The following is a 25,607-nucleotide window of genomic DNA, read 5'->3' as shown; positions in this document are numbered from 1 at the left end:
TTCTGAATAAAGCGACTTTGGATGAAGCATCCGAAGCTCGCTTAGCTCAACACTAGCAGAGGCAAACACAGGCGCTCATCTGTTCACTTCTTTGGTGCTTATGGAAATAGCCTGCAGCACTTTGTGGGCTTTGTTCTAAGTAAAGGTTCAGGTCCCACCTCTGTCAGACATTGAGGGCATATCGCTATGATATCCCCCGAATGTCCAAGATGAGAATACCCCTTTAAAACTGACATATCCGAGCATCACCACAGCATTACCACTTTAACTATATCTGACATTTACAAATACATTCTTAAAATACTATTCTGATTTATTTAGCACTACATGTCCATGAATGAAAGCTGTGCTTCACCCCACAAATGATGCAATGATCACTGATTTCCCACAGAGTGTTACCAAACCTATTCATCGCAATTTATATTATATTAAATCAGCAGAGAAACTACACTGAGAAATGTATGCTCTTCTCATAGATGTGCATCAGGCAGGTAAAAGTGAATTTGAAAGCATTTTTTATTTTTAGCATGCTTTGGATGACTATGCTGTTTGTAGTTCATCACTAATATGAGAATCCAAAGCATTCCACAGAGGTCCAGTATGTGGAGATGATCAGTCGCACACACAGTCAGAAAATATTAACAATTTTATATTCCAAGAATAAATATAAAAGGTTGACACTGGAAAAAAAAAAAAAAAAAAAAACACATATCCTGGTGGTCCCAGTATGTCCTCATGACATAGATGTCCTATCATTGTATCCACTTTTCCATTCACTATGAAGCAGGCTCCTTCTCATCATACTCTGCTTTATCAGGACTAGAGTTGGGAATGATTGCTGGCAGACGGTCCCCCCACTCACAGTTCCTAGCACAACGGTAGAGGTCCCTAGGAAAATACAAAATGCACTAATTATACATTTAATAAATACAACTGACGATTTGCATTCTAGGAAGTGTCATTTTGACAGCAGGCACCGCACAGAGGCTGATAAATCTAACTTTTCCACTACATGATAGGAGTTTGACTTGGCTACCGGAAGAATTTCTATCAAGACCGTTGATGGTTTCCAAACGTAACCATGCAAATTGTGAATTCATTTCTGTAATATGATACAGACCGTAATGCAACACAATGTACAGACGTAAAAGAAGATAAATGTGCCGCTCCCTCTTTTTGGCAAAGTGGCGAAGGCAGCGGAGAAACGGCACCTGCGCAAAAATATTTGCACAAGTGGCAGGAAAAAACTGGCATAGGGGCAATGATAAATTCTCCCTTTTTCTTCAACAGAATACAGTGAACATGAAAGGTGAAGAGGGGCCTGAGAGCTGCCAGGAGGATATGATTGATGATGTCATCCTGTAGTTCACAGGAAGTCAGCCACACAGAGAGTGAGTTCCTCTTTACACAATATTTATAATATTTTTAACGCTGAGCCGTTTTTAAGATTTTTTTTTTTTCCAGTTGGACAACCCCTGTAACGCAATTATCAACATGTATATACATATATCGACTGAGAATTTTATTACATTCCAATATCCACTTGGGAAATTGCTGCCATTTTGGCACTTTCCCAATGAGGAAGCTACAAATGTAAAATTTTGGATAGCTTTTTGGGCTGAAGGGAGTAACCTATACATCTATGCCAGATTATTTTAAGAAGTGATCTTTAGTCAGAAATGTATGCAACAAATCTGCCACATTGCCGAATTCACCCTTAAGCGGATAAACATACTTTCCATGTCTTCTGGGCGTGATGACATCATGATGCAATTTTCCATCAGCACAGCACGTGTTACAGTGAACATGACGTGATTTACGAAGAACAGGTCCAACCACACGGGGCCAATGCCTGTCATTTTCTCCCACAGGGCCACGTGAGAATATTAAGAAGGAAAATTTCTCCCAGCGCACGGATGGGTTCTGTCACATACAAGGAGGACATATGAAAATTAGGCAATTTAAGAAGAACAGTAACATTGCCAAGAAAAAGGACAGATTGTATTATTCTCACCCATTTAAACTTCAGTGGTTGGTACTGTTGTACAAAATTACATGGTGTCTGTGAGCTTCCAGCAAGTTTGGGACATTCTAGCTGATGTGGGCACTGGTAATATAAAAAAGTGATTAATAAATATATTTATTTAGGAACTTGATAAAGATTGCTTATAAATGCATGAAAACAATAAGATTCAAACCTGAGAAACAGAAAAGAGGCCTGTACGATACAGATACAGTCTAGTGCCTCCGTTGTTTATAAATCTGGTTCCTGTGGATAATGTCCACACAACTTTTGGTGGTCACATGTGTTTTAACGTCTCAGGCTCCAAGTTCCCAGATCCTGTTGGCACTTTCAGGTGCCTCTGTGCATGAGTATACACTACTAGTGTCTTTATTCCCTGCTACTACCGACTGGAATAGTCATGCACACCTGAAAGATGCAGTGCGCAGTACCCCAGAATATGACACTTGCAAATAGTTTTTTGTTGTATAATGTATTGTATAACCCAGTATACCTCTGTATGGATCAGTCAGGGTTAACAATCTTCTGTAGGAAGCTAGGAGATGGATTTAGGTCTGCCCCTAGTTCAGATAAGTGTGTGTTAGCTGAAAAAGAAAGAACCTAGAAGGTCCAGAATCTGCATGGTCAAGCAATGGAGTCAGTAAGTAAGGTATTCTCTGTTTAAATGGGTTGGCCACTTACTGTTGACCAATGTATTTGTGAGAAGATTATATGGCACTTACTAATAAAGCCTTTGTTGAAATTCTGCACCATTTTCTATATTTTATAAGGTATGTCTCCTTGTACAAAGTCTTTTGTGCTGACCACTGATGGAGGGTCATGTGACAAAGCAAATATGATGCATCCTCCATTCAAATACACTGTACCTGCAATCTACATAGTAACATAGTTTATAAGGCTGAAAAAAATACATCTATCCATACAGTTCAGCCTGATCTGCACTTGTTCTGTTGGGAGTTTAGGGTAGGTGCAGTGTGTTTGAATGGAGGAGACATCACATGGAGGTGATTTTCATCAGTGTCCATCTTATGGACAGAACATCTGTATGGACAGCACAAAAGACTTTATAAACAAGAAAGCATACCTTATAAAATATAGAAAATGGTGCAGAATTTCAACAAATGCTATATTAGTAAGTACCATGCAATCCTCTCACAAACACACTGGTCAACAGAAACCAACTTTAACCCTTAGGATACCAGAGGTTTATTTCATTTTTGTGTTTTCATTTTTCTTCCCCGCCTTGCTGGAGCCATAACTTTATTTTTTTGTTCCGTTCACATATCCATATGAGGGCTTGTTTTTTGCTGGACAAGTTGTACTTTCTAATATTCTAATGTAGTGAGAAGCGGGAAAAAAATTAGAAATGGGGTGGAATTGGAAAGAAACACAAGTCCTCCAGAGTTTTACAGGTTTTGTCCCTACGGCATACCCTATGCGGCAAAACTGACCTGTGACCTTCAGTCTCTGGATCAGTATGATTACAGCAATACAACATATGTATAGGTTTTATATGTTTAAATACTGCAAAAATAAATTAAAACTTTTTAAAAAAAATTAAAAAAATTCTTTTTTTACATCACCATATTCTAACCCCCATAACTTTTTTACAGTTCCGTCTACTGAGCTGTGTGTGGGCTGATTTTTTGCAGGATGATCTGTAGTTTTTTATTGATATCATTTTGGAGTGTGTCTTTTTTTTTATCACATTTTATTCAATTTTTGGGTAAGAGAAGCCATTAAAAAAATGCTGAATCGGTCATTTTGATCCTTTTTTCGTTATGCCATTCACCGTATTGGAAAAATATTTTTATATTTTAATAGTGTGGGCGTTTTCGGATGCGGTGATGCCCATGATGTTTTTTATTACTTATGTATTTATTTTAAGGAAAGGGGGAGTGATATAAATTTTTAATATTTTTTTTTAACATTTTTTTGTAGCTCCTCTAAGAGGCTACAATGTCCACTAGTTTGTTTTTTAGTGAATATTACTATACTCCCAAAAGTAAAATGATAAATGATCTAATTGTTGATCTCTTATGTTGGCCAACATAGGAACTGCAGCTTTTATACATTGGGTCTCTTCAGAGAGACTCAGCCTATCCTATTAGAAATAATGACCGGCGTACCGGATCGCTGCACGGGAATGCTGGCCTTAACCCAGAAGCACGCGCTTTCGGGTTTTTTCAACCTTTAGATGCCATGATCACAGCATCTAAAGGTTATAATGTCCGCGATCTGCATTATTGCCAGTCACGAATATTAGCTGCAGGCCTCTGCTCTTTGAAACAGAAGAGACGTCAGTTATTGCGCCCGCTGCATGCGTTAGCAGGCCCCATGTTTAAAGACCCCACCAGCGACGTACATATTCACCCTAAAATGTATTCTCATCACAGAAAGCTGGACTGGCGAAACCCGGGTCGGGTGGACTTTCTGTGATGAGAATACATTGATTTTAGAAGGCTGAATTTTTTTGTCTATTTTGTAAGTAGAATAAACGGCTTTATGCGGAATTTCCTGGTGGAACTTCACTATTGTGTTATAACTTCTCTCTAGGGTGCAGGTGCACGTGAGTGCACCAGCCTCTGGAAACCGATTGTTTGGCTACAAGGTGAAACAACTGCGCATTTGGGATAAGAATCTGGGATTGGAATCCTACACTCATAAACAGCGCGATCAACATTTATTGGAGCTTTGACTGTGAAGCGAACTTTACCCACGTCGCTTGGTGGATCTGCAGCGCCGATAAGTAACCACAAAGATCAGAGACTGTTTGAATTTTAGCTAAAAATTAAAGATCGCCATGGAAAAAAATAGCCCTCATACAGGTCTTCAGAGGTAATTATAAAAAAAATTATGGGGGTCAGAATAGGACAATGCAAAGAAAAAAAAGTTATTCTTTTCAAAGGTTTCATATAAGTAAAACTATAAAAAATAGGTAATGATGTAATTCCATAGGGAACACCTTAAAACCAAAACTCATAGCACTAAGGAGGAATCACGTTTTTTTATTTTCCAATTCGACCCCATATGGAATTTTTCAAGTTTCCCAATTTATGCAATATTAAATGGTGCAATTAGAAAGTACAACGTCTACAAAATAAAACTAGATCTCATACGTCTATGTGAATGGAAAAATAAAAAAGTTATGGCTCCAGGAAGGCATGGAGTAAAAAAGAATGAAAAAATAGAAAATCGCTGCACAGGAAGGGTTAAAGTTTTGCCCTGCACACTGATGCTGCTACAGCACATCAGCCGATAGAAGACATGTCCTACAGCCTGTGGCTCTCCATAATTCATTTGCAGCACTTTCAGAGAGCAAGAGCAACATGGAGGATGGCTCAGGCACAGTGGGTGAGGAACAATCATCTCCTATGCCTAAAGTATGCAAGACTGCAGCCAAAGACAAAAAGGATAAGGTGAGCACTGATAGTAAGCAGCTGTTGGTGGGCGATTCTATCATAAGTGGTGTGAAGTTTGAGGAAAATGGTTTTGTGAGATGTCTCCCTGGTGCTACCGCTAGCAGGGACAGACGACGTATCCTTAATATTGTTAGGCAAGCAAAGCAGGAAAGGGAGGTGGATGTTATTGTCCATCTTGGGACAAATGATCTGGCTTGCAATGAGGTTTCAAAGGTGAAGGAAGCTTTTCACACAGTTGGTAATGATATACGGGAGGTTGCATCGACTGTTTCATTCTCTGCAGTTTTGCCTGTGCATAACCTTCAGCATGACAGGCAGAGGCACATTAAGGAATTCAATGTATGGCTTAGTGAATAGTGTCTGAACCAAGGGTTTGGGTTTGTGTCTCATGTTAGCTCTCGTTGGAATGGAAAAGAACTGTACAAGAAAGATGGTTTGCATCTTTCTCTCAAGGGAACAAATGTCCTCAGTGAACAGTTCAAAGTATTTGCTAAGGAGCATTTAAACTAGGAAACTAGGATTATCAGTAATAATCCAGCAGTCCGACTACCCCCCGGAACAATGCCAGAAGATGCCAGTAGCACATAGGTTAAGAAATGACAAGCTCATAGTCTTGTCTACAAATGCTTGCAGTGTAGGGAATAAGATCAATGAACTTGAGTCTATAATGGCATCTGAGAATATAGATTTAGTGGCTGTTACTGAGACATGGTTCAATGGGAGTAATGACTGGGATATAACAATACCAGGGTTCTCTCTATATAGGAAAGACAGGGAAGGCAAGAAAGGGGGAGGGGTGGCCCTGTATATGAAAGATAGCATAAAATCTAATTTAATACAAGTTAGCGAGAACAATTTAGTCAGTTTGGGTTACGTTGCAGCTTGATAATCATAAGGTAACTCGTGTAGGTGTGATATATAGACCACCTGGCCAAGTCAAAGAATTAGATGATCTACTAGTTGAGGAAATAGCTAAAATGACATTGAAAGGGGAAGTTATCATTATGGGAGACTTTAATCTTCCTGATGTAAACTGGAAAACCAAAATAGCTAGTTCTGCCATGAGTACAGATATTCTAAATTCCCTACTGGGATTATCTCTACAGCAAGTAGTTGAGGAGCCAACCCGGAAGGAGGCCATTTTAGATTTAGTATTCACAAATGGGAGTTTGGTATCTGATATTACTATAGGGGAAAGATTGGGATCTAGTGATCACCAGTCAGTGTGGTTTACTATAAGTACAGTGACTGAGTCACACCACACAAAAACAAATGTTTTAGATTTTAGAAAAACTAACTTTTCTAAAATTAGATTAGTGGTATACGAGTCCCTATCAGATTGGAACAGTTTCATTGGAGTCCAGGAGAAATGGGACTACTTAAAAGTGGCACTATTGAAGGCAACAGAAAATTGCATTAGGCTTGTCAGTAAAAGGAAGAGACCACTGTGGTACTCAGCAGAAGTGGCCAAAATCATTAAAAACAAAAAGATAGCATTTAGTAATTATAAAAAAATAAAAGAAACACGATGACAGTGAAATTTATAAGATTAGGCAGAGAGAGACCAAGCAAGTTATAAGAGCTTCTAAAGCACAGGCAGAAGAGAAATTAGCTCAGTCAGTGAAAAAAGGTGAGAAGACATTCTTCGGATACATAAATGAAAAAAGGAAACTGAAACAAGGAATTACCAAATTAAAAAAAAAAAAAAAAAGGAAGGTATATGGAAGAAGATAAAGAACTAGCTGACTGCCTCAATTAATACTTCTGTTCAGTTTTTACAAAGAAAAATGAAGGAAAAGGACCTCAGTTAGGGAGGAAGACTAATGAATCTTTTGATGCATGTGTCTTTACAGAGGAAGAGGTTCTAAGTCAAGCTGTCTAAAATTAATACAAATAAGTCACAGGGGCCTGATGGGATACACCCAAAGCTATTAATAGAGCTTAGCGGTGAACTAGCAAAACCATTAACAGATTTATTTAACCAATCACTGGTAACAGGAGTCATCCCAAAAGATTGGAAATTAGCAAATGTTGTGCCCATTCACAAGAAAGGTAGTAGGGAGGAATCGGGCAACTATAGGCCAGTAAGCCTGACATCAATAGTGGGAAAATTAATGAAAACCATACTTAGGCCTCATGCACACGAACTTTTTTTTTCAAGGTCCGCAAAAACAGGGTCCGTAGGTCCGTGATCCGTGACCGTTTTTTCGTCCGTGGGTCTTCCTTGATTTTTGGCGGATCCACGGACATGAAAAAAAAGTCATTTTGGTGTCCGCCTGGCCGTGCGGAGCCAAACGGATCCGTCCTGAATTACAATGCAAGTCAATGGGGACGGATCCGTTTGACGTTGACACAATATGGTGCCATTTCAAACGGATCCGTCCCCATTGACTTTCAATGTAAAGTCCGGAGTCCCTTTTATACCATCAGATCGGAGTTTTCTCCAATCCGATGGTATATTTTAACTTGAAGCGTCCCCATCACCATGGGAACGCCTCTATGTTAGAATATACTGTCGGATATGAGTTAGATCGTGAAACCTCATTTCCGACAGTATATTCTAACACAGAGGCGTTCCCATGGTGATGGGGACGCTTCTAGTTAGAATATACTACAAACTGTGTACATGACTGCCCCCTGCTGCCTAGCAGCATCCGATCTCTTACAGGGGGCCGTGATCAGCACAATTAACCCCTCAGGTGCCGCACCTGAAGGGGTTAATTGTACTATCATATCCCCCTGTAAGAGATCAGGGCTGCCAGGCAGCAGGGGGCAGACCCCCCCCCCCCCTCCCCAGTTTGAATATCATTGGTGGCCAGTGCGGCCCCCCCCCCCCCTTCCTCCATTGTAATAAATCGTTGGTGGCACAGTGTGCACCCCCCCCTTCCTCCCTCTATTGTAATAATTCGTTGGTGGCACAGTGTGCCCCCCCCCCCCGCCTCCCCCCCCTTCCTCCCTCTATTGTAATAATTCGTTGGTGGCACAGTGTGCGCCCCCCCCCCCCTTCCTCCCTCTATTGTAATAAATCGTTGGTGGCAATCATTGGCCCCCCTCCCTCTATAGCATTTTCAACATTGGTGGCCAGTGTGCGGCCTCCCATCTTGCGCCCCCACCCCCCCCCCCGATCATTGGTGGCAGCGGGTTACTAGCAATAGTACAAGATTCATACTTACCTGGGAGCTGTGATGTTCGTGTCCGGCCGGGAGCTCCTCCTACTGGTAAGTGACGGTTCATTTAGCAATGCGCCGCACAGACCTGTCACTGTCACTTACCAGTAGGTGGAGCTCCCGGCCGGACACGAACATCGCAGCAGCAGGTAAGTATTAATCTTCTACTATTGTACTATTGCTAAGTAACCATGGCAACGAGGACTGTAGTAGCGTCCTGGTTGCCATGGTTACCGATCGGAGCCCCAGCGAATAAACTGGGACTCCGATCGGAACTCCGCTGCCACCAATGATGATGGGGGGGAGGGGGGGGGGGGAGATGGGAGGCTGCACACTGGCCACCAACGTTGTTAATGCTATAGAGGGGGGGGGGGGCAATGGGGGGCGCACACTGTGCCACCAACGATTTATTACAATAGAGGGGGGGGGGGGGCCGCACTGGCCACCAATGATATTCAAACTGGGGAGGGGGGGGGGAGGGTCTGCCCCCTGCTGCCTGGCAGCCCTGATCTCTTACAGGGGGATATGATAGTACAATTAACCCTTTCAGGTGCCGCACCTGAAGGGGTTAATTGTGCTGATCACGGCCCCCTGTAAGAGATCGGGTGCTGCCAGGCAGCAGGGGGCAGTCTTGTACACAGTTTGTAGTGTATTCTAACTAGAAGCGTCCCCATCACCATGGGAACGCTTCTGTGTTAGAATATACTGTCGGTTCTGAGTTTTCACGAAGTGAAAACTCAGCTTTGAAAAAGCTTTTATGCAGACGGATCTTCGGATCCGTCTGTATAAAAACTAAACTACGGCCACGGATCACGGACACGGATGCCAATCTTGTGTGCATCCGTGTTCTTTCACGGACCCATTGACTTGAATGGGTCCGTGAACCGTTGGCCGTGAAAAAAATAGGACAGGTCATATTTTTTTCACGGCCAGGAAACACGGATCACGGATGCGGCTGCAAAACGGTGCATTTTCCGATTTTTCCACGGACCCATTGAAAGTCAATGGGTCCGCGAAAAAAAACGGAAAACGGCACAACGGCCACGGGTGCACACAACGGTCGTGTGCATGAGGCCTTAAGGAGAGGATTGTGGAACATCCAAAATCCCATGGATTGAAAGATGAAAAACAGCATGGGTTTACTTCAGGGAGAATATGTCAAACTAATCTTATTGATTTTTTTGATTGGGTGACTAAAATAATAGGTGCAATAGACATCGCGGAGGTGCAGTAGCTTATCTAGACTTTAGTAAGGCTTTTGATACTGTCCCTCATAGAAGGCTTATCAATAAATTGCAGTCTTTGAGCTTGGACTTCCATATTGTTGAATGGATTAGACAGTGGCTGAGGGTTGTAGTCAATGGAGTATATTCAGACCATGGTCTTGTTACCAGTGGGGTACCCCACGGATCTGTTCTGGGACCCAAATTGTTTAATATCTTTATCAGCTAAATTGCAGAAGGCCTCGATGGTAAGGTGTGTCTTTTTGTTGATGACACAAAGATTTGTAACAGGGTTGATGTTCCTGGAGGGATACATCAAATGGAAAAGGATTTAGGAAAACTAGAGGAATGGTCAAAAATCTGGCAACTAAAATTTAATGTTGATAAGTGCAAGATAATGCACCTGGGGCGTAAAAACCAAAGAGCAGAATATAAAATCAGTGATACAGTCCTAACCTCAGTATCTGAGGAAAAGGATTTAGGGGTCATTATTTCAGAAGACTTAAAGGTAGGCAGACTAGGTCATAGAGCAGCAGGAAATGCTAGCAGAATGCTTGGGTGTATAGGGAGAGGCATTACCAGTAGAAAGAGGGAGGTGCTCATGCAGCTCTACAGAGCACTACTGAGACCTCATTTGGAGTATTGTGCGCAGTACTGGAGACCATATCTCCAGAAGGATATCGATACTTTGGAGAGCGTTCAGAGAAGAGCTACTAAACTAGTACATGGATTGCAGGATAAAACTTACCAGGAAAGATTAAAGGACCTTAACATGTATAGCTTGGAAGAAAGACGAGACAGAGGGAATATCATAGAAACGTTTAAATACATAAAGGGAATCAACAAGGTAAAAGAGGAGAGAATATTTAAAAGAAGAAAAACTCCTACAAGAGGACATAGTTTTGAATTAGAGGGGCAAAGGTTTAAAAGTAATATCAGGAAGTATTACTTTACTGAGAGAGTAGTGGATGCATGGAATAGCCTTCCTGCAGAAGTGGTAGCTGCAAATACAGTGAAGGAGTTTAAGCATGCATGGGATAGGCATAAGGCCATCCTTCATATAAGATAGGGCCAAGGGCTATTCATAGTATTCAGTATATTGGGCAGACTAGATGGGCCAAATAGTTCTTATCTGCCGACACATTCTATGTTTCTATGACATCATTCAAGCAAATGTGACTGGTGAGGCCTGTGATTTGTGCAGTGGTCATGGGGCCAAGGTGCTTCCTAGCCCTGTAAGGACTAGGAAGCTGCTAGGAACAGGGCAGTAGTGGGACAGCACACAAGGGACACAGGTTAAGACCCCAGGGTTGTTGGCTACAAGGCCAGACAGTTTATATATTTGTACAAATTGGATTCATTTTCAAAGCTGAACAGGGTTGTATATAAGTAAAGGGTAGAGCAACACAGCAAAATCTGCACCAAATACCGTATTTTTCGCCCTATAAGACGCACCGGCCCATAAGACGCACCTAGGTTTTTGAGGAGGAAAATAAGAAAAAAATATTTTGAACCAATAGGTGTGCTTTTGGTGGGTTTTGAACTAATTGTGGTCTGTGGATGGCACACTTATGGGTGATCTGTGGATGGCGAACGGTTATGGGGGATCTGTGGGTGACGCACTGTTATGGGGGATCTGTGGGTGACGCACTGTTATGGGGGATCTGTGGGTGACGCACTGTTATGGGGGATCTGTGGGTGACGCACTGTTATGGGGGATCTGTGGGTGACGCACTGTTATGGGGGATCTGTGGGTGACGCACTGTTATGGGGGATCTGTGGGTGACGCACTGTTATGGGGGATCTGTGGGTGACGCACTGTTATGGGGGATCTGTGGGTGACGCACTGTTATGGGGGATCTGTGGGTGACGCACTGTTATGGGGGATCTGTGGGTGGCTCTTATTGGGGTCTCTGGATGGCACTGTTATGGGGATCTGTGTATGACACAGTTATGGGGGGGATCTGTGGATGACACATATATAGCATCTTATGCTATGTGTCATCCACAGATCCCCTCCATAACAGTGTCCCTGTAGTGAATGACCCTCAATACAAGGGGTGGGGGTCGCATCTGCTTTTATAATGACAGCGGCGCCCGTGCAGTGACTGTATTCTACTACACGGGCCCCGCTCACTGTATAATCGTATCTGTATTCTGTAATAGTTAATTGTGTATATAATGTAATCGCATAATCAGCGCTACTTACAACTACAAGCGCTCGGTAGGTAGCAGAGAGGAGGGAGGAGGCAGGCCGGGTTATACAGTGAGCAGGGCCAGTGTAGTAGAATACAGTCACTGCACGGGCCCCGCTGTCATTATAAATGCAGATGCCAGCCCCTCCTCCCTCACAGCTGATACACCCGCCGCACGGCATCGCGGCTGGTGTATCATTGAAAATACGGCAAAATCAGCAGCATTCGCCCCATAAGACGCACTGCTATTTTTCCCCCACTTTTGGGGGGGGGGGGGGAAGTGCGTCTTATATGGCGAAAAATACGGTAGTTTGCGCATGGAAAAGGGTAAAATCCATTGCTGATATCTGCAACATACAGTAAAGTTACATGCTGCAGATTTAAAAATCATTGAAATTATGTGTAAATTCCAGTGCGGACACTCGATAATAATTTAAAAAGTCTCATTTACATTCTGCAGCAAGTTTGTTTTGACCTCAGCTAGTTTTGACCTCGACCTTGTGACCTCCTTGGATTTGATGTGACCTCTTGGCTACTGACTTCGGATTGTATTGAACTTGTTTTTGCCTTCTCCCTGTGTACCTACGTGACCTCCTGGCCTTGACCTTTTGCTTCCTTGATTCTGTTACAGTTTTCTACTACCTCTTTAGGCCCCTGCACGTATCTAAGCTAGGGACCGCCACCAAGTTGTACGCCATCAGTTAGGATGGGCCGTGCAAGTAGGTAAGGACAGAGGTGCGGGCGGAAATCAGGGCTGCACTCTTCCCTTCCTACGTAACACTGTATAGTAGTGTAGAACACTGTGCCTTGCAGTAACACGCATAGGGAATTTGCTGTGGTAGTGAAACGATACTGTGAGTCAGTATGACACGCACATGACAGGCGTCGCTCTTCGAAACACTGCACACTTCACTTATTTGGGCAGTTACGGGGCCAAAACTGACCAAATAACTCAAGTGTGAACTCAGCCTTACAGGTCGATGTTAGCGCCAGGTATAAAGAACAGTGCAGAGGCTCAAGATAGTACTGTAGCACGAAAGAGCGCACTCCTTTTACACAGTCGTGTAAAAAACAACGTAGTTGTCTACAGAACCTGTTCTATTAAACGCCTATACAAGTAGAGCCCCCCCCCCCCGACAGAGTGGAGAGGGTGTCAGCAGTAAGTTTGTGTTGACGTCACTGATTATTTTGCCTTTACTTTGATCTATCAGAACAATAACCCCCCAAAAAATGGATCCTGTCTGTTGAGCATCCACCTTCACTTGGTCAGCATTTGGTCAGTAATCCATCAGTATTGCTAAAGCCCAAAAAAACAGGAGTGGATCCAAAACAGAGATGACGCGTGAATGAAATATTTGTATGTCTTCTGTGTTTTGTACCCACTCCTGCTTTGGGAAACCAAATCATAAGCAAATTCTGATAGGACCATACAGGCCTTACAGCTGCTACACAGACAGGAACCGTTGTGCGTCTCATTTTTCCTTCCTTCTGAAAGATCGGAAGAAGGGTTAAATAAATGATTATGTCAACAAGGCCAAAAAGGCAAAATAGTGGCCCAGTCATGAAGTGGGGAGGGTGGGAGAAGAGCTTGAGAAGTCCACAGCATGGCCCACTGACATCGTGTTGAGGTAGTAGCAGCATGAGGAGACCACAGAGTGGCCCAGTGACATAGTGGGGAGGTGGCAGCAGCATGAGGAGGCCACATACTGGCAAGGTGACATAGTGTGGAGGTGGCATCAGCATGAGGAGGTCAAAGAGTGGCCCAATGACATAGTGTTGATTTAGCAGCAGCATGAGGAGACCACAGAGTGGCAAGGTGACAGTGTGGAGGTGGCAGCAGCAGCAGCATGAGGAGGCCACAGAGTGGCAAGGTGACAAAATGTGGAGGTGGCAGCAGCATAAGGAGGCCATAGAGTGGCAAGGTGACATAGCAAGGAGGTGGAAGCAGCAGCATGAGAAGGCTACAGAGTGGCACAACAACAGAGTGTGGAGGTAGCAACATCATGAGGAGACCACAGAGTGGCCCATAGACAAAGTTATGAGTTGGCAGCAGCATGAGGAGACCACAGAGTGGCAAGGTGACAGTGTGGACGTGGCAGCAGCATGAGGAGACCACAGAGTGACCCAATGACATAGTGTTGATTTAGCAGCAGCATGAGGAGGCCACAGAGTAGCAAGGTGACATAGTGTGGAGGTGGCAGCAGAAGCATGAGGAGACCTGAGTGTTGAGGTGGCAGCAGCATCAGGAGACCACAGAGTGGCAATAATAGTACCCGCTGACAATGGTGGGTGTAAGGAGCACTTGGCATCAGATGTGTGGCATCAGGCAGGTGGCAGCATCAGAATAGTAGCTGAGGCAAGTAGCCAAAGAAACCGGTCTCTTTTGTCAAGGTTTGGGTGAGGCAGCATGGATGATCTAATGGGATGCATCAGGCATTGGTGGGTGGAAATCCTGGCTGATCCACACCTGATTCATCTTGACAAAGGTCAGTCTCTCCACATTTTGGGTGGACAGGCGAGTTCTCCTTGGGGTAACTATGGGCCCAGCCACACTAAACAACTGCTCTGATGCCACACTACTGGCCGGGCAGGACAGCTTTTCCAGGGCAAACTCTGCTAGTTGTGGCCACAAATCCAGTTTGGCTGCCCAGTAGTCCAGCGGATCTTCAATGTGGGGTGGCAGGCAGGGTACTGTCCAAGTATGCCACCACCTGCTGGTTCAGGTCCTGCTCCGGGTCTAACTGGTGCTGCTGGCGAGTAGTTTCTTCACTATGCGGGTGAAGAAAGCTGCTCATCAGCGACTCTAGACTCAAGTTGCTGCTGATGGAGCTGGAACTGCTACTACCCTCCCACATCAGCCATCGCAGTTGAACAAGAGTGCAGAGGGACCCTAGTCAGACCTGCGAGAGGATGGACGATGGTGCAGATAGGCAGCGGCCAACTCACTACATAGGATGTCTATAGTAGTTCAGTTTGTCCTCCCTCTCAGCGGGTGTAAAAAAGGCCCCCATTTTGGACCGGTAGTGAGCGTCCAACAAGGTGGAGAGCCAGAAGTCATGCCTCTGCCGAATGGTGACAATTCGGCTGTCACTACCCAAGCAAGTGAGCATGCAGCGGGCCATTTGCGCAAGTGACTCGTAGGGACTCCCTGCCTCCATCTCCACTGTCATGATGTGTCTGGGTCATCTACCTCATCTTCCTCATCTCCTTCTTGCCCCTCCGGTTGCTCCTGCTCCTCCTCTCCTGTCACCTGTGTAGAAAAACCACCCATTTGCTTGCGCTCCAATGTCCTCCTCCTCCAGTTTAGCCCCCACAGGGATCATGTGGCGTGAGATGTAGACGCCACGTCTCCAGTGCCCTGACCAGCCAGATGTACCAGCATCTGTTGCAGGCTATGAAGCAGTGTAATGACGTTGTTAATCCTGTAGTCCTGGCGACTGACAAATAACGTGGGATCCTCAAAGGACCTGAGCAAACGGCAGGTGTCACACATAAGCTGCCACTGGCTGACATCGAAGTTACACAGGGGAGTACTCCTGTCTTCTTGGATCATCAAGAAATCGTTTATGGCCTCTGTTCATATAGTCGGTCCAACATATGGAGGGTGGAATTCCAACGGGAGGTAACGTCGCACATAAGCCTAACACGGCACCCCGTTCTGCCACTGCAGCTCTAGGAGGGTGTGCTTGGCGGTGTACTGTTATGCCTTTTCAGAAGTGTAAACCACTATATTCACTTATTCTAGTCATAATAGATATTCATTGCCTTTAAGAGCAATGTTGGTTTATATTCACTATTTTGTATGAATTCTTAATGTAGGCCGAAGTAGGTCCATGGGAAGATTATTGCGTTGTTCAAAATAACTAATGTTATTTTAACAATTAATTATATATTTAGACCGTTAGAATACACATCACCCGCAGAAGTAAAGGTTTAACTAAATTTCTTATCTAAACATAAATTCCACAGTGTGAGAATTGTCTACATGTTTCTCAAAATACATATTCATGTATCAAAGTTTGTCTCTTAGCTCTGAGATAAAGACTCCATGGACGCAGCTGGTGCTAATTACATCTACAGTTTGGTGTTTGCTAATGAGCAGAAAGTCTGTGATATCTATGGACACTTATAATCCACCTTTGTTTTGTAAAAGAAAATCAATAAGATATATGTATTGGGATATATTGTTACGTCTTTTTAAGGACATTTATATATCTGTTAGAATATATGTTTTAGGGATGTGTATATATATTCCTAGAATATATTCAAAACAGCTTAAGCATGGCCTTTGTTAATGAGTATCTGTAAGGCTCCATTCACACGTCCGCAATTTCGTTTCACATTTTGCGGAACGGAATTGCGGACCCATTCATTTCCAGGTCCACATTTCCGTTCCCGAAAAAAATAGAACATGTCCTATTCTTGTCCGCAATTGCGGACAAGAATAGGTATATTCTATTGGTGCCGGCCATCCGTGGATCCGCAAAACATGCTACGGACGTGTGAAAGGACCCTAAAGATGTGGTACCGTTGGTGCAGCAGAGGATGAACGGATATCACTGTGTGAAAACAAAGTTTATTCATAATATTATCGGTCTTATAAGTCAACAATGCGGGAAACATTCAAAAGGCGTCTAAGAGTCTGTCTTTAATTAGTAAGAAGTGTCAAAATTAATCAGTTAGCGTTTATTTAAGCTTCCAAATACCAGGTGTGTGCGGTGAAGATAAAGTCAGACTTGCATAGTTAACTCTTTAGGGCATGATGCGTGTGACTTATACAACAGTGCCACCTAGGTATGAGTAGGTAACTCTACACCAGTAGCAAAAGTGCATTGTGGGTAGTGTTATGACGTCACATTCCTTGTCAATGTACACGCCTATCTGACAATGATTGGAAAGTAGGAGGGTGTGTTCATCTGATAAGTTTTTGGTTAAGAAACCACATACAAGGGGGAAAAAAACAAAAAACAAAGAATGAAAGAAAGGGAGATCCCTGGAAAAGATCTTGATTATTGGAAAAAATTTTGAGAGCAGACTTCCGAGACTCTGCACATCACCTGACCCTTGGGTAATGTATATTTCGTTTTATGTAGTATTGGTATAAATTAATTGGCTTGATACTTAGCCAAACCCTGCTTATTGCGTACGAATACTGTTAGTACCACATCAGTATCAGCGGCTTCAGTGAAAATGCATATAACTGAATACAAGATCTGATATTGATAACAAGAGAGCTCCTCTGTTGGGAATCTTTATATTCCCTAGTTTGATATCAAGCTGATAATTTATATTTGTCATTGCAATACTACTTATACAATCTAAGATTGGTCATCGTTTTGGGCAGAGCAAGGGCTCGTATCTCTCAATTTCCTTATTGAGTTTCTATGCATAATTAACTGAGATATACACTCACCTAAAGAATTATTTTGAACACCTGTTCTACAGGGTGGGCCATTTATATGGATACACCTTAATAAAATGGGAATGGTTGGTGATATTAACTTCCTGTTTGTGGCACATTAGTATATGTGAGGGGGGAAACTTTTCAAGATGGGTGGTGACCATGGCGGCCATTTTGAAGTCAGCCATTTTGAATCCAACTTTTGTTTTTTCAATAGGAAGAGGGTCATGTGACACATCAAACTTATTGGGAATTTCACAAGAAAAACAATGCTGTGCTTGGTTTTAACGTAACTTTATTCTTTCATGAGTTATTTACAAGTTTCTGACCACTTATAAAATGTGTTTAATGTGCTGCCCATTGTGTTGGATTGTCAATGCAACCCTCTTCTCCCACTCTTCACACACTGATAGCAACACCGCAGGAGAAATGCTAGCACAGGCTTCCAGTATCCGTAGTTTCAGGTGCTGCACATCTCGTATCTTCACAGCATAGACAATTGCCTTCAGATGACCCCAAAGATAAAATTCTAAGGGGGTTAGATCGGGAGACCTTGGGGGCCATTCAACTGGCCCACGACGACCAATCCACTTTCCAGGAAACTGTTCATCTAGGAATGCTCAGACCTGACACCCATAATGTGGTGGTGGGTGCACCATCTTGCTGGAAAAACTCAGGGAACGTGCCAGCTTCAGTGCATAAAGAGGGAAACACATCATCATGTAGCAATTTCGCATATCCAGTGACCCCCTTAGACTTTTATCTTTGGGGTCATCTGAAGGCAATTGTCTATGCTGTGAAGATACGAGATGTGCAGCACCTGAAACTACGGATACTGGAATCCTGTGCTAGCATTTCTCCTGCGGTGTTGTTATCAGTGTGTGAAAAGTGGGAGAAGAGGGTTGCATTGACAATCCAACACAATGGGCAGCACATTAAACACATTTTATAAGTGGTCAGAAACTTGTAAATAACTCATGAAAGAATAAAGTTACGTTAAAACCAATGATGTTGATGTGTCACATGACCCTCTTCCTATTGAAAAAACAAAAGTTGGATTCAAAATGGCCGACTTCAAAATGGCCACCATGGTCACCACCCATCTTGAAAAGTTTCCCCCCTCACATATACTAATGTGCCACAAACAGGAAGTTAATATCACCAACTATTCCCATTTTATTAAGGTGTATCCATATAAATGGCCCACCCTGTAGTTCTCATTAATGCAATTATCTAGTCAACCAATCACATGGCAGTTGCTTCAATGCATTTAGGGGTGTGGTCCTGGTCAAGACAATCTCCTGAACTCCAAACTGAATGTCAGAATGGGAAAGAAAGTGATTTAAGCAATTTTGAGCGTGGCATGGTTGTTAGTGCCAGACTGGCCGGTCTGAGTATTTTACAATCTGCTCAGTTACTGGGATTTTCACGTACAACCATTTCTAGGGTTTACAAAGAATGGTGTGAAAAGGGAAAAACATCCAGTATGCGGCAGTCCTGTGGGCAAAAATGCCTTGTGGATGCTAGAGGTCAGAGGAAAATGGGCAGACTGATTCAAGCTGATAGAAGAGCAATGTTGACTGAAATAACTATTCGTTACAACCGAGGTATGCAGCAAAGCATTTGTGAAGCCACAACACGCACAAACTTGAGGCGGATGGGCTACAACAGCAGAAGACCCCACCGGGTACCACTCATCTCCACTACAAATATCAAAAAGAGGCTACAATTTGCACGAGCTCACCAAAATTGGACTGTTGAAGACTGGAAAAATGTTGCCTGGTCTGATGAGTCTCGATTTCTGTTGAGACATTCAAATGGTCCGAATTTGGCGTAAACAGAATGAGAACATGTATCCATCCTCTGATGGCTACTTCCAGCAGGATAATGCACCATGTCACAAAGCTCGAATCATTTCAAATTGGTTTCTTGAACATGACAATGAGTTCACTGTACTAAAATGGCCCCCACAGTCACCAGATCTTAACCCAATAGAGCATCTTTGGGATGTGGTGGAACGGGAGCTTCGTGCCCTGGATGTGCATCCCTCAAATCTTCATCAACTGCAAGATGCTATCCTATCAATATGGGCCAACATTTCTAAAGAATGCTATCAGCACCTTGTTGAATCAATGCCACGTAGAATTAAGGCAGTTCTGAAGGCAAAAGGGGGTCCAACACCGTATTAGTATGGTGTTCCTAATAATTCTTTAGGTGAGTGTATATCTCATAATTTTAAGCAGCATTGCATTCTTGTAATGTTTGAATAATAGATTGTGAGACGCTGGTCTTGGTGTTAAAGTTGTGTTCTGTTGGCACCATCTAGTGGCATATTTTGGGTACTACAGTTTTCTTCTATCATTGGTTTTATACTCATTGTTATTGATTGTATTTTAAATTATTGTGCAATTATTGTATAATAAACCATTTATATTTTTGCAAAGATGCTTGTACCCTGTTTTACTGATTGCACAAAATAATTAGGTTATCAATCGAACTCTTGGAGGTGTATATAGGTCTACCTCGCGGATCAATATTATTTGCATAATTTTTCTTTTGATCCGTTAATTTTTTTATATAAAGCATTTGCTTTATATACCCGACAGTACAAGTGGCTGAAGTGCATGCAAAGTTTCCTGGCCATTTTTAGGATGTCTTGCAGATGGGTGGAAGACTTCAGGAACCGCTTGACAACCGGATTGAACACATGCGCCATGCCGGGCGCTTGGCTCAGCCCTCCTTGACGCAGCGCCGACACCATATTCTTCCCGTTATTGGTCACCATGGTTTCGATTTTGAGTTGTCGTGGAAAAAGCTAAGATTCGATTTCTTGATGAAGGACACGGAGCAGTTCCTTCGCCCAGGCAAACGAGGTGTAGAAGAGTGTGACACCATCGTGCCTTGCGCATGTGGTATGCTGGAGGAGCACTGTCAATTGTCCCTGCAGTGGAGGATGAGGAGGCAGAGGCGGACATTGTCGCAGGACCAACGGTGTGAGAACGTTGAGGCGGAAAAGGCATCACCTGGCCAAGTTGCTGGTTTGGCTGGGCAGTAACCACATTTACCCAATCGGTAAAGCCATCGGTTCTCAGATAGATGCAGAGTCCAACACTTGGAACGGTAGGGACTGCAGCACCAGCAACTTGGCCAGGAGCACGTTCAGCTTCTGCGCCGTTGGATGAGTGCATGCATACTGTTGTCTCTTGGCAACCGCTTCGGTGATCGATTGCTCATGGAATAACTGACGAGGAGTAGGAGGGTGAGGAGCATCAGGACCGGTAGATGATGGGAATGACAGACAGCTCCCTTTCAGCTGAGGTGGTGGAGGCCTGACTGCCTGAAATCAGGTGCGTGCCACTGGGAGATTCAGTGGTTGCTGCGGTAAGCTGGACCACACGTTGGAGCCATAGTTCTCCCAGGCCACTTTATGGTGACGCTGCATATGTTGACGCAGGGCCGTGGTGCCCCCTGGCCACGCTTTACCTTCTGCCCACAGATTCTGCAAATGGCTATGTTCACCTCCTCCGGCGGCTTAACAAAAAACTGCCACACCGCCGAGTAGGTGTCACGGAACCATGAACCAGACGTACAACAAGAGATAAGTGAAAATAAGAAGGCTTTATTGAAAATAAAGCTGTAAAGCAAAAGTCCAAACGGATGGTGAAACCGAGCAGAGTCTTTGCGAAGCCAGAGGTCAGGAACCAGAAGGGTAGTCAGACGAAGCCAGGATCAGGAACCAGCAGGGTAGTCAGACGAAGCCAGGATCAGGAACCAGCAGGGTAGTCAGACGAAGCCAGGATCAGGAACCAGAAGCAGCAGCAGTCTTAGAAGCATGTGAACACAAGAGGACCAAGCAAGGAACTGAAGCCACAGACCTCCTATATATATGAGCTAGGCATCCAGCTCCTCCCAGTGGGAAGGAGGAGCCGCAGGGTGGAAGGCTACAAGAAACCCAGAAACCAAGATGGCCGCCAGCACATGTCAAACGAAGGAGAACAGCAAGAAGGTAAGACCATGACAGTACCTCCCCCTCAAGGGCCCCTCCTCCGCGGAGCACAAAACGGTTTCTGAGGGAAGCGTGCGTGGAAGGCTCGGAGCAAGGCAGGAGCATGGACATCTGCGGAGGGAACCCAGGAACGCTCCTCTGGACCATAACCACGCCAATGGACCAAAAACTGCAACCGACCGCGGACCAGGCGTGAGTCCAGGATATTGCTCACCTCATATTCCTCACGATTGCCCACTTGGACCGGACGAGGCCGAGGAACCGAGGAAGTGAAACGATTACACACCAGTGGCTTCAACAGGGAGACATGAAACACGTTGGAGATCCGCATGCCAGGAGGAAGCGCAAGGGCATAGGCTACCGGGTTTACCCTGCGAAGCACTCGGAAGGGACCAACAAAGCGAGGCGCCAGCTTGGGAGTGGGCACTCGAAGGTTGAGGTTGCGGGTGGACAACCATACACGGTCTCCGACCTGGTAGGAAGGAGCAGGCGCTCGTCTGCGATCAGCCTGGAGTCTCTGGCGCTGCGCAGAGACCTCAAGGGACTTCTGGATCTGTACCCAAGAAGCACGTAGGACGGAAAGGTGATCCTCCACAGCCGGAATATCCTGGGGAGAGAATACCTCCGGTAACACGGCAGGTTGGAACCCATAATTGGCCATGAAGGGAGACGTCCCAGAGGAAGAGTTCACCGCCGTGTTCCTGGCAAACTCAGCCCAAGGCAGGAGGTCAACCCAATTGTCTTGGTGATCGGAGACATAGCAACGAAGGAATTGCTCCAAGGCCTGATTGGATCGTTCTGCGGCCCCATTGGACTGAGGGTGGTAGGCCGAGGAGAAGGAGAGATGAATCCCCAACTGGGAGCAAAAGGCGCGCCAGAACCTGGACACAAACTGACTCCCCCGATCCGACACAATCTCCTTGGGCAAACCGTGCAACCGGAAGACCTCCCTGGCAAAAATCGTGGCCAACTCTTGTGCAGAGGGTAACTTCTTGAGAGGAACACAGTGGCACATTTTGGAAAACCGATCCACAATCATGAGAATGACCGTATGGCCTCGGGATGCAGGGAGGTCCACAATGAAATCCATCCCCAGGTGTGACCATGGGCGCTCCCCGGTGGCTATGGGTTGCAGAAGGCCCAACGGAAGGTGCCGAGGGGACTTACTCTGGGCACAAACGGAGCATGCCGCTACATATGCGGCGATGTCGGAACGTAGGGAAGGCCACCAGAACAGACGTGAAACAGCCCAGGACAGCTGATTCTTTCCAGGATGCCCCGCGGTCTTGGAGTTATGGTAGGTTCGCAATAACCGAGTGCGCAACTCCTCAGGCACAAAACATCTGCCGTTGGGTCTCCCAGAGGGAGCACCAGATTGAGCCGCCAAAATCTGCTCACCCAGGGGAGAGGTCAGGCTGGTGCGAATGGCGGCCAGGATCTGATTCGGAGGTATGACCGAAGTCGGAATCGACTCCTCCCTGGACAGCTCGGAGTACTGCCGTGATAAGGCATCCGCCCTGATGTTCTTGGAACCGGGTAGGTAGGAGACCACGTAATTAAAACGTGACAAGAACAGAGCCCATCTGGCCTGACGTGGTGTCAATCTCTTGGCCTCAGAAAGGTAGGTCAGATTCTTGTGGTCCGTCAGGATGAGAACCGGAATCACCGAACCCTCGAGCAAGTGCCTCCATTCTTTAAGGGCCTGCACGATGGCCAATAACTCCCTGTCACCAATCTGATAGTTGCACTCCGCGGAAGACAGTTTCCAGGAGTAAAACCCACAAGGAAGCAGAGGACCCTCTGGTGTTCTACGCTGAGACAGAAGGGCGCCTACTCCCGTCTCAGACGCGTCCACCTCGAGGACAAAGGGCAACCCAGGGTTGGGATGCGACAGAATCGGAGCCGACACAAAGGCGGACTTTAGGGCCTCAAAAGCTCGGATGGCCTCGAGCGGCCAGACCTGGGAATTACTGCCCTTCCTGGTCAGATCCGTGAGAGGCTTGGCCAGCATGGAAAAGTCCCTGATGAACTTCCGATAATAATTGGCGAAGCCCAAAAAGCGCTGCAGGGAACGAAGACCACTGGGCTGGGGCCACTGTAAGACAGCCGAAACCTTCTCAGGATCCATGGAGAACCCCTCAGCGGAAATGATGTAACCTAAGAAGGTTACCTGGGATCGGTGAAATTCGCATTTCTCAAGCTTACCGAACAGCTTGTTCTCTCGTAACCGTTGCAACACTCGTCTGACATCCAGAATGTGGGCCTCCATGGATTCAGAATATACCAAGATGTCATCCAAATAGACCACCACACACTGCTGCAACAGGTCACGGAAAACATCGTTGATGAATTCCTGAAAGACTGCGGGCGCATTGCACAACCCAAAGGGCATAACCAAGGATTCGTAATGACCGGTCCTGGTGTTAAACGCGGTCTTCCACTCATCGCCCGCCTTGATCCTTACCAGGTTATATGCCGCCCTCAGGTCGAGTTTGGTAAAGACCGTGGCTCCTTTAAGGCGATCGAACAGCTCGGAAATCAAGGGTATCTGGTAAGCGTTCTTGATCGTGATGCGATTGAGACCCCTGTAATCGATGCAAGGCCTCAACTCACCGCCCTTCTTTTTCACAAAGAAAAATCCAGCCCCTGCCGGGGACGAAGATTTGCGAATGTGTCCGCGTGAAAGCGCCTCCCTCACGTACTCCTCCATGGCCTCATTCTCCGCTACCGACAGTGGATAGACTTTGCCACGAGGAGGAACGGCACCAGATTGTAACTCTATGGCACAATCGTATGGGCGGTGCGGAGGTAGGGCAACCGCGCGCACCTTATCGAATACATCCCGGTACTCCTCGTATTCAGGAGGCAACAGAGAGTCCGAGGAAGTACACAGCAACTTGACAGACCCATGGATGCAACTAGCCCCACACTGCGGTGACCACGAGAGGATCTCGACCGATCTCCAATCGAAAGTCGGATTATGCTTCTGGAGCCAGGGGTACCCCAAGACCACCGAGTAGTGTGGAGACGAAATAACCTGGAGGCAGACCGACTCTCTGTGAACGGCACCAATGGCTATCCCCACTGGAAGGGTCTCATGAGTCACGTGTGGCGGCAGAAGGGGTCTGCCGTCTATCGCCTCAAGAGCCAGTGGGGAACCTCGAGCCTGCAGAGGAATGGAATTGGCGGCAGCGAACACACTATCAATGAACAAACCACCAGCACCAGAGTCCACCAACGCCTGGGTCGTCACCGAGCCCCCGACCCAGGAGAGGACAACAGTGATCAGTGGTTTGTCAACACGGGAAACCGGGGACGAGGAGACTCCACCCAAGATCTGCCCCCGACAGGATCTCAGGTACGAGCGTTTTCCCGGACGGTTCGGACATGCCAACCGAAAATGCCCACCGAGACCACAGTACATGCATCGGCCCTTGCGTCTCCGGAGTGCCCTCTCCCCCTCGGACAGGCGAGCAAACCCCAGCTGCATGGGTTCACCCCCAGACAAGTCATCCCCAGGAGGCGTGGGAGGAGAGGGAGGCACGGGTGGGACAGCAAACGTAGGCACCAATCTGTTAGAAGACCTCCGCAGGTTCTCCTTAACCTCCTCAGGACCGCCGTACGCAGGATTGCGTCTTTGCGGCGGTCCTGTTGTTCTGGGTGGACGCGCCGGTGCGTCCTCTCGCGAGACGCGAGATTTCCTGTGAACGCGCGCACACAGGCGCGCGCGTTCACAGGATCGGAAGGTAAGCGAGTGGATCTCCAGCCTGCCAGCGGCGATCGTTCGCTGGCAGGCTGGAGATGTGATTTTTTTAACCCCTAACAGGTATATTAGACGCTGTTTTGATAACAGCGTCTAATATACCTGCTACCTGGTCCTCTGGTGGTCCCCTTTGTTTGGATCGACCACCAGAGGACACAGGCAGCTCAGTAATATGTTGCACCAAGCACCACTACACTACACCCCCCCCCCCCCCGTCACTTATTAACCCCTTATTAGCCCTTGATCACCCCTGATCACCCCATATAGACTCCCTGATCACCCCCCTGTCATTGATTACCCCCCTGTCATTGATCACCCCCCTGTAAAGCTCCATTCAGATGTCCGCATGATTTTTACGGATCCACTGATAGACTGATCGGATCCGTAAAAATCATACGGACGTCTGA

The 25,607-nt window shown here is 45.7% G+C and overlaps 1 protein-coding gene across 3 annotated transcripts in view; it reads right to left on the bottom strand.

Moving 5' to 3' along the window:
- Positions 1-322: 322 nt before the first annotated feature.
- The window catches only part of METTL17 (methyltransferase like 17), an 82,613-nt gene continuing 57,328 nt past the window's right edge, over positions 323-25,607 (bottom strand). For 2 of the 3 annotated variants that reach the window (XM_040416756.1, XM_040416757.1), the window contains exons 12-14: positions 2,015-2,107; positions 1,736-1,923; positions 419-888 (exon numbers count right to left, since the gene is read on the bottom strand). In XM_040416756.1, coding sequence (XP_040272690.1) covers positions 777-888; positions 1,736-1,923; positions 2,015-2,107 — 393 coding nt within the window. In that variant the 3' untranslated portion in view covers positions 419-776. The other variant, XM_040416758.1, reaches the window with a different exon arrangement.

The sequence above is a fragment of the Bufo bufo genome, chromosome 2 (assembly GCF_905171765.1).
Source record: "Bufo bufo chromosome 2, aBufBuf1.1, whole genome shotgun sequence".
Taxonomy (NCBI): Eukaryota; Metazoa; Chordata; class Amphibia; order Anura; family Bufonidae; genus Bufo; species Bufo bufo.
The sequence above is the reverse complement of the archived record's forward strand: the minus strand, read 5'-3'. Positions and strand labels throughout refer to the sequence as shown.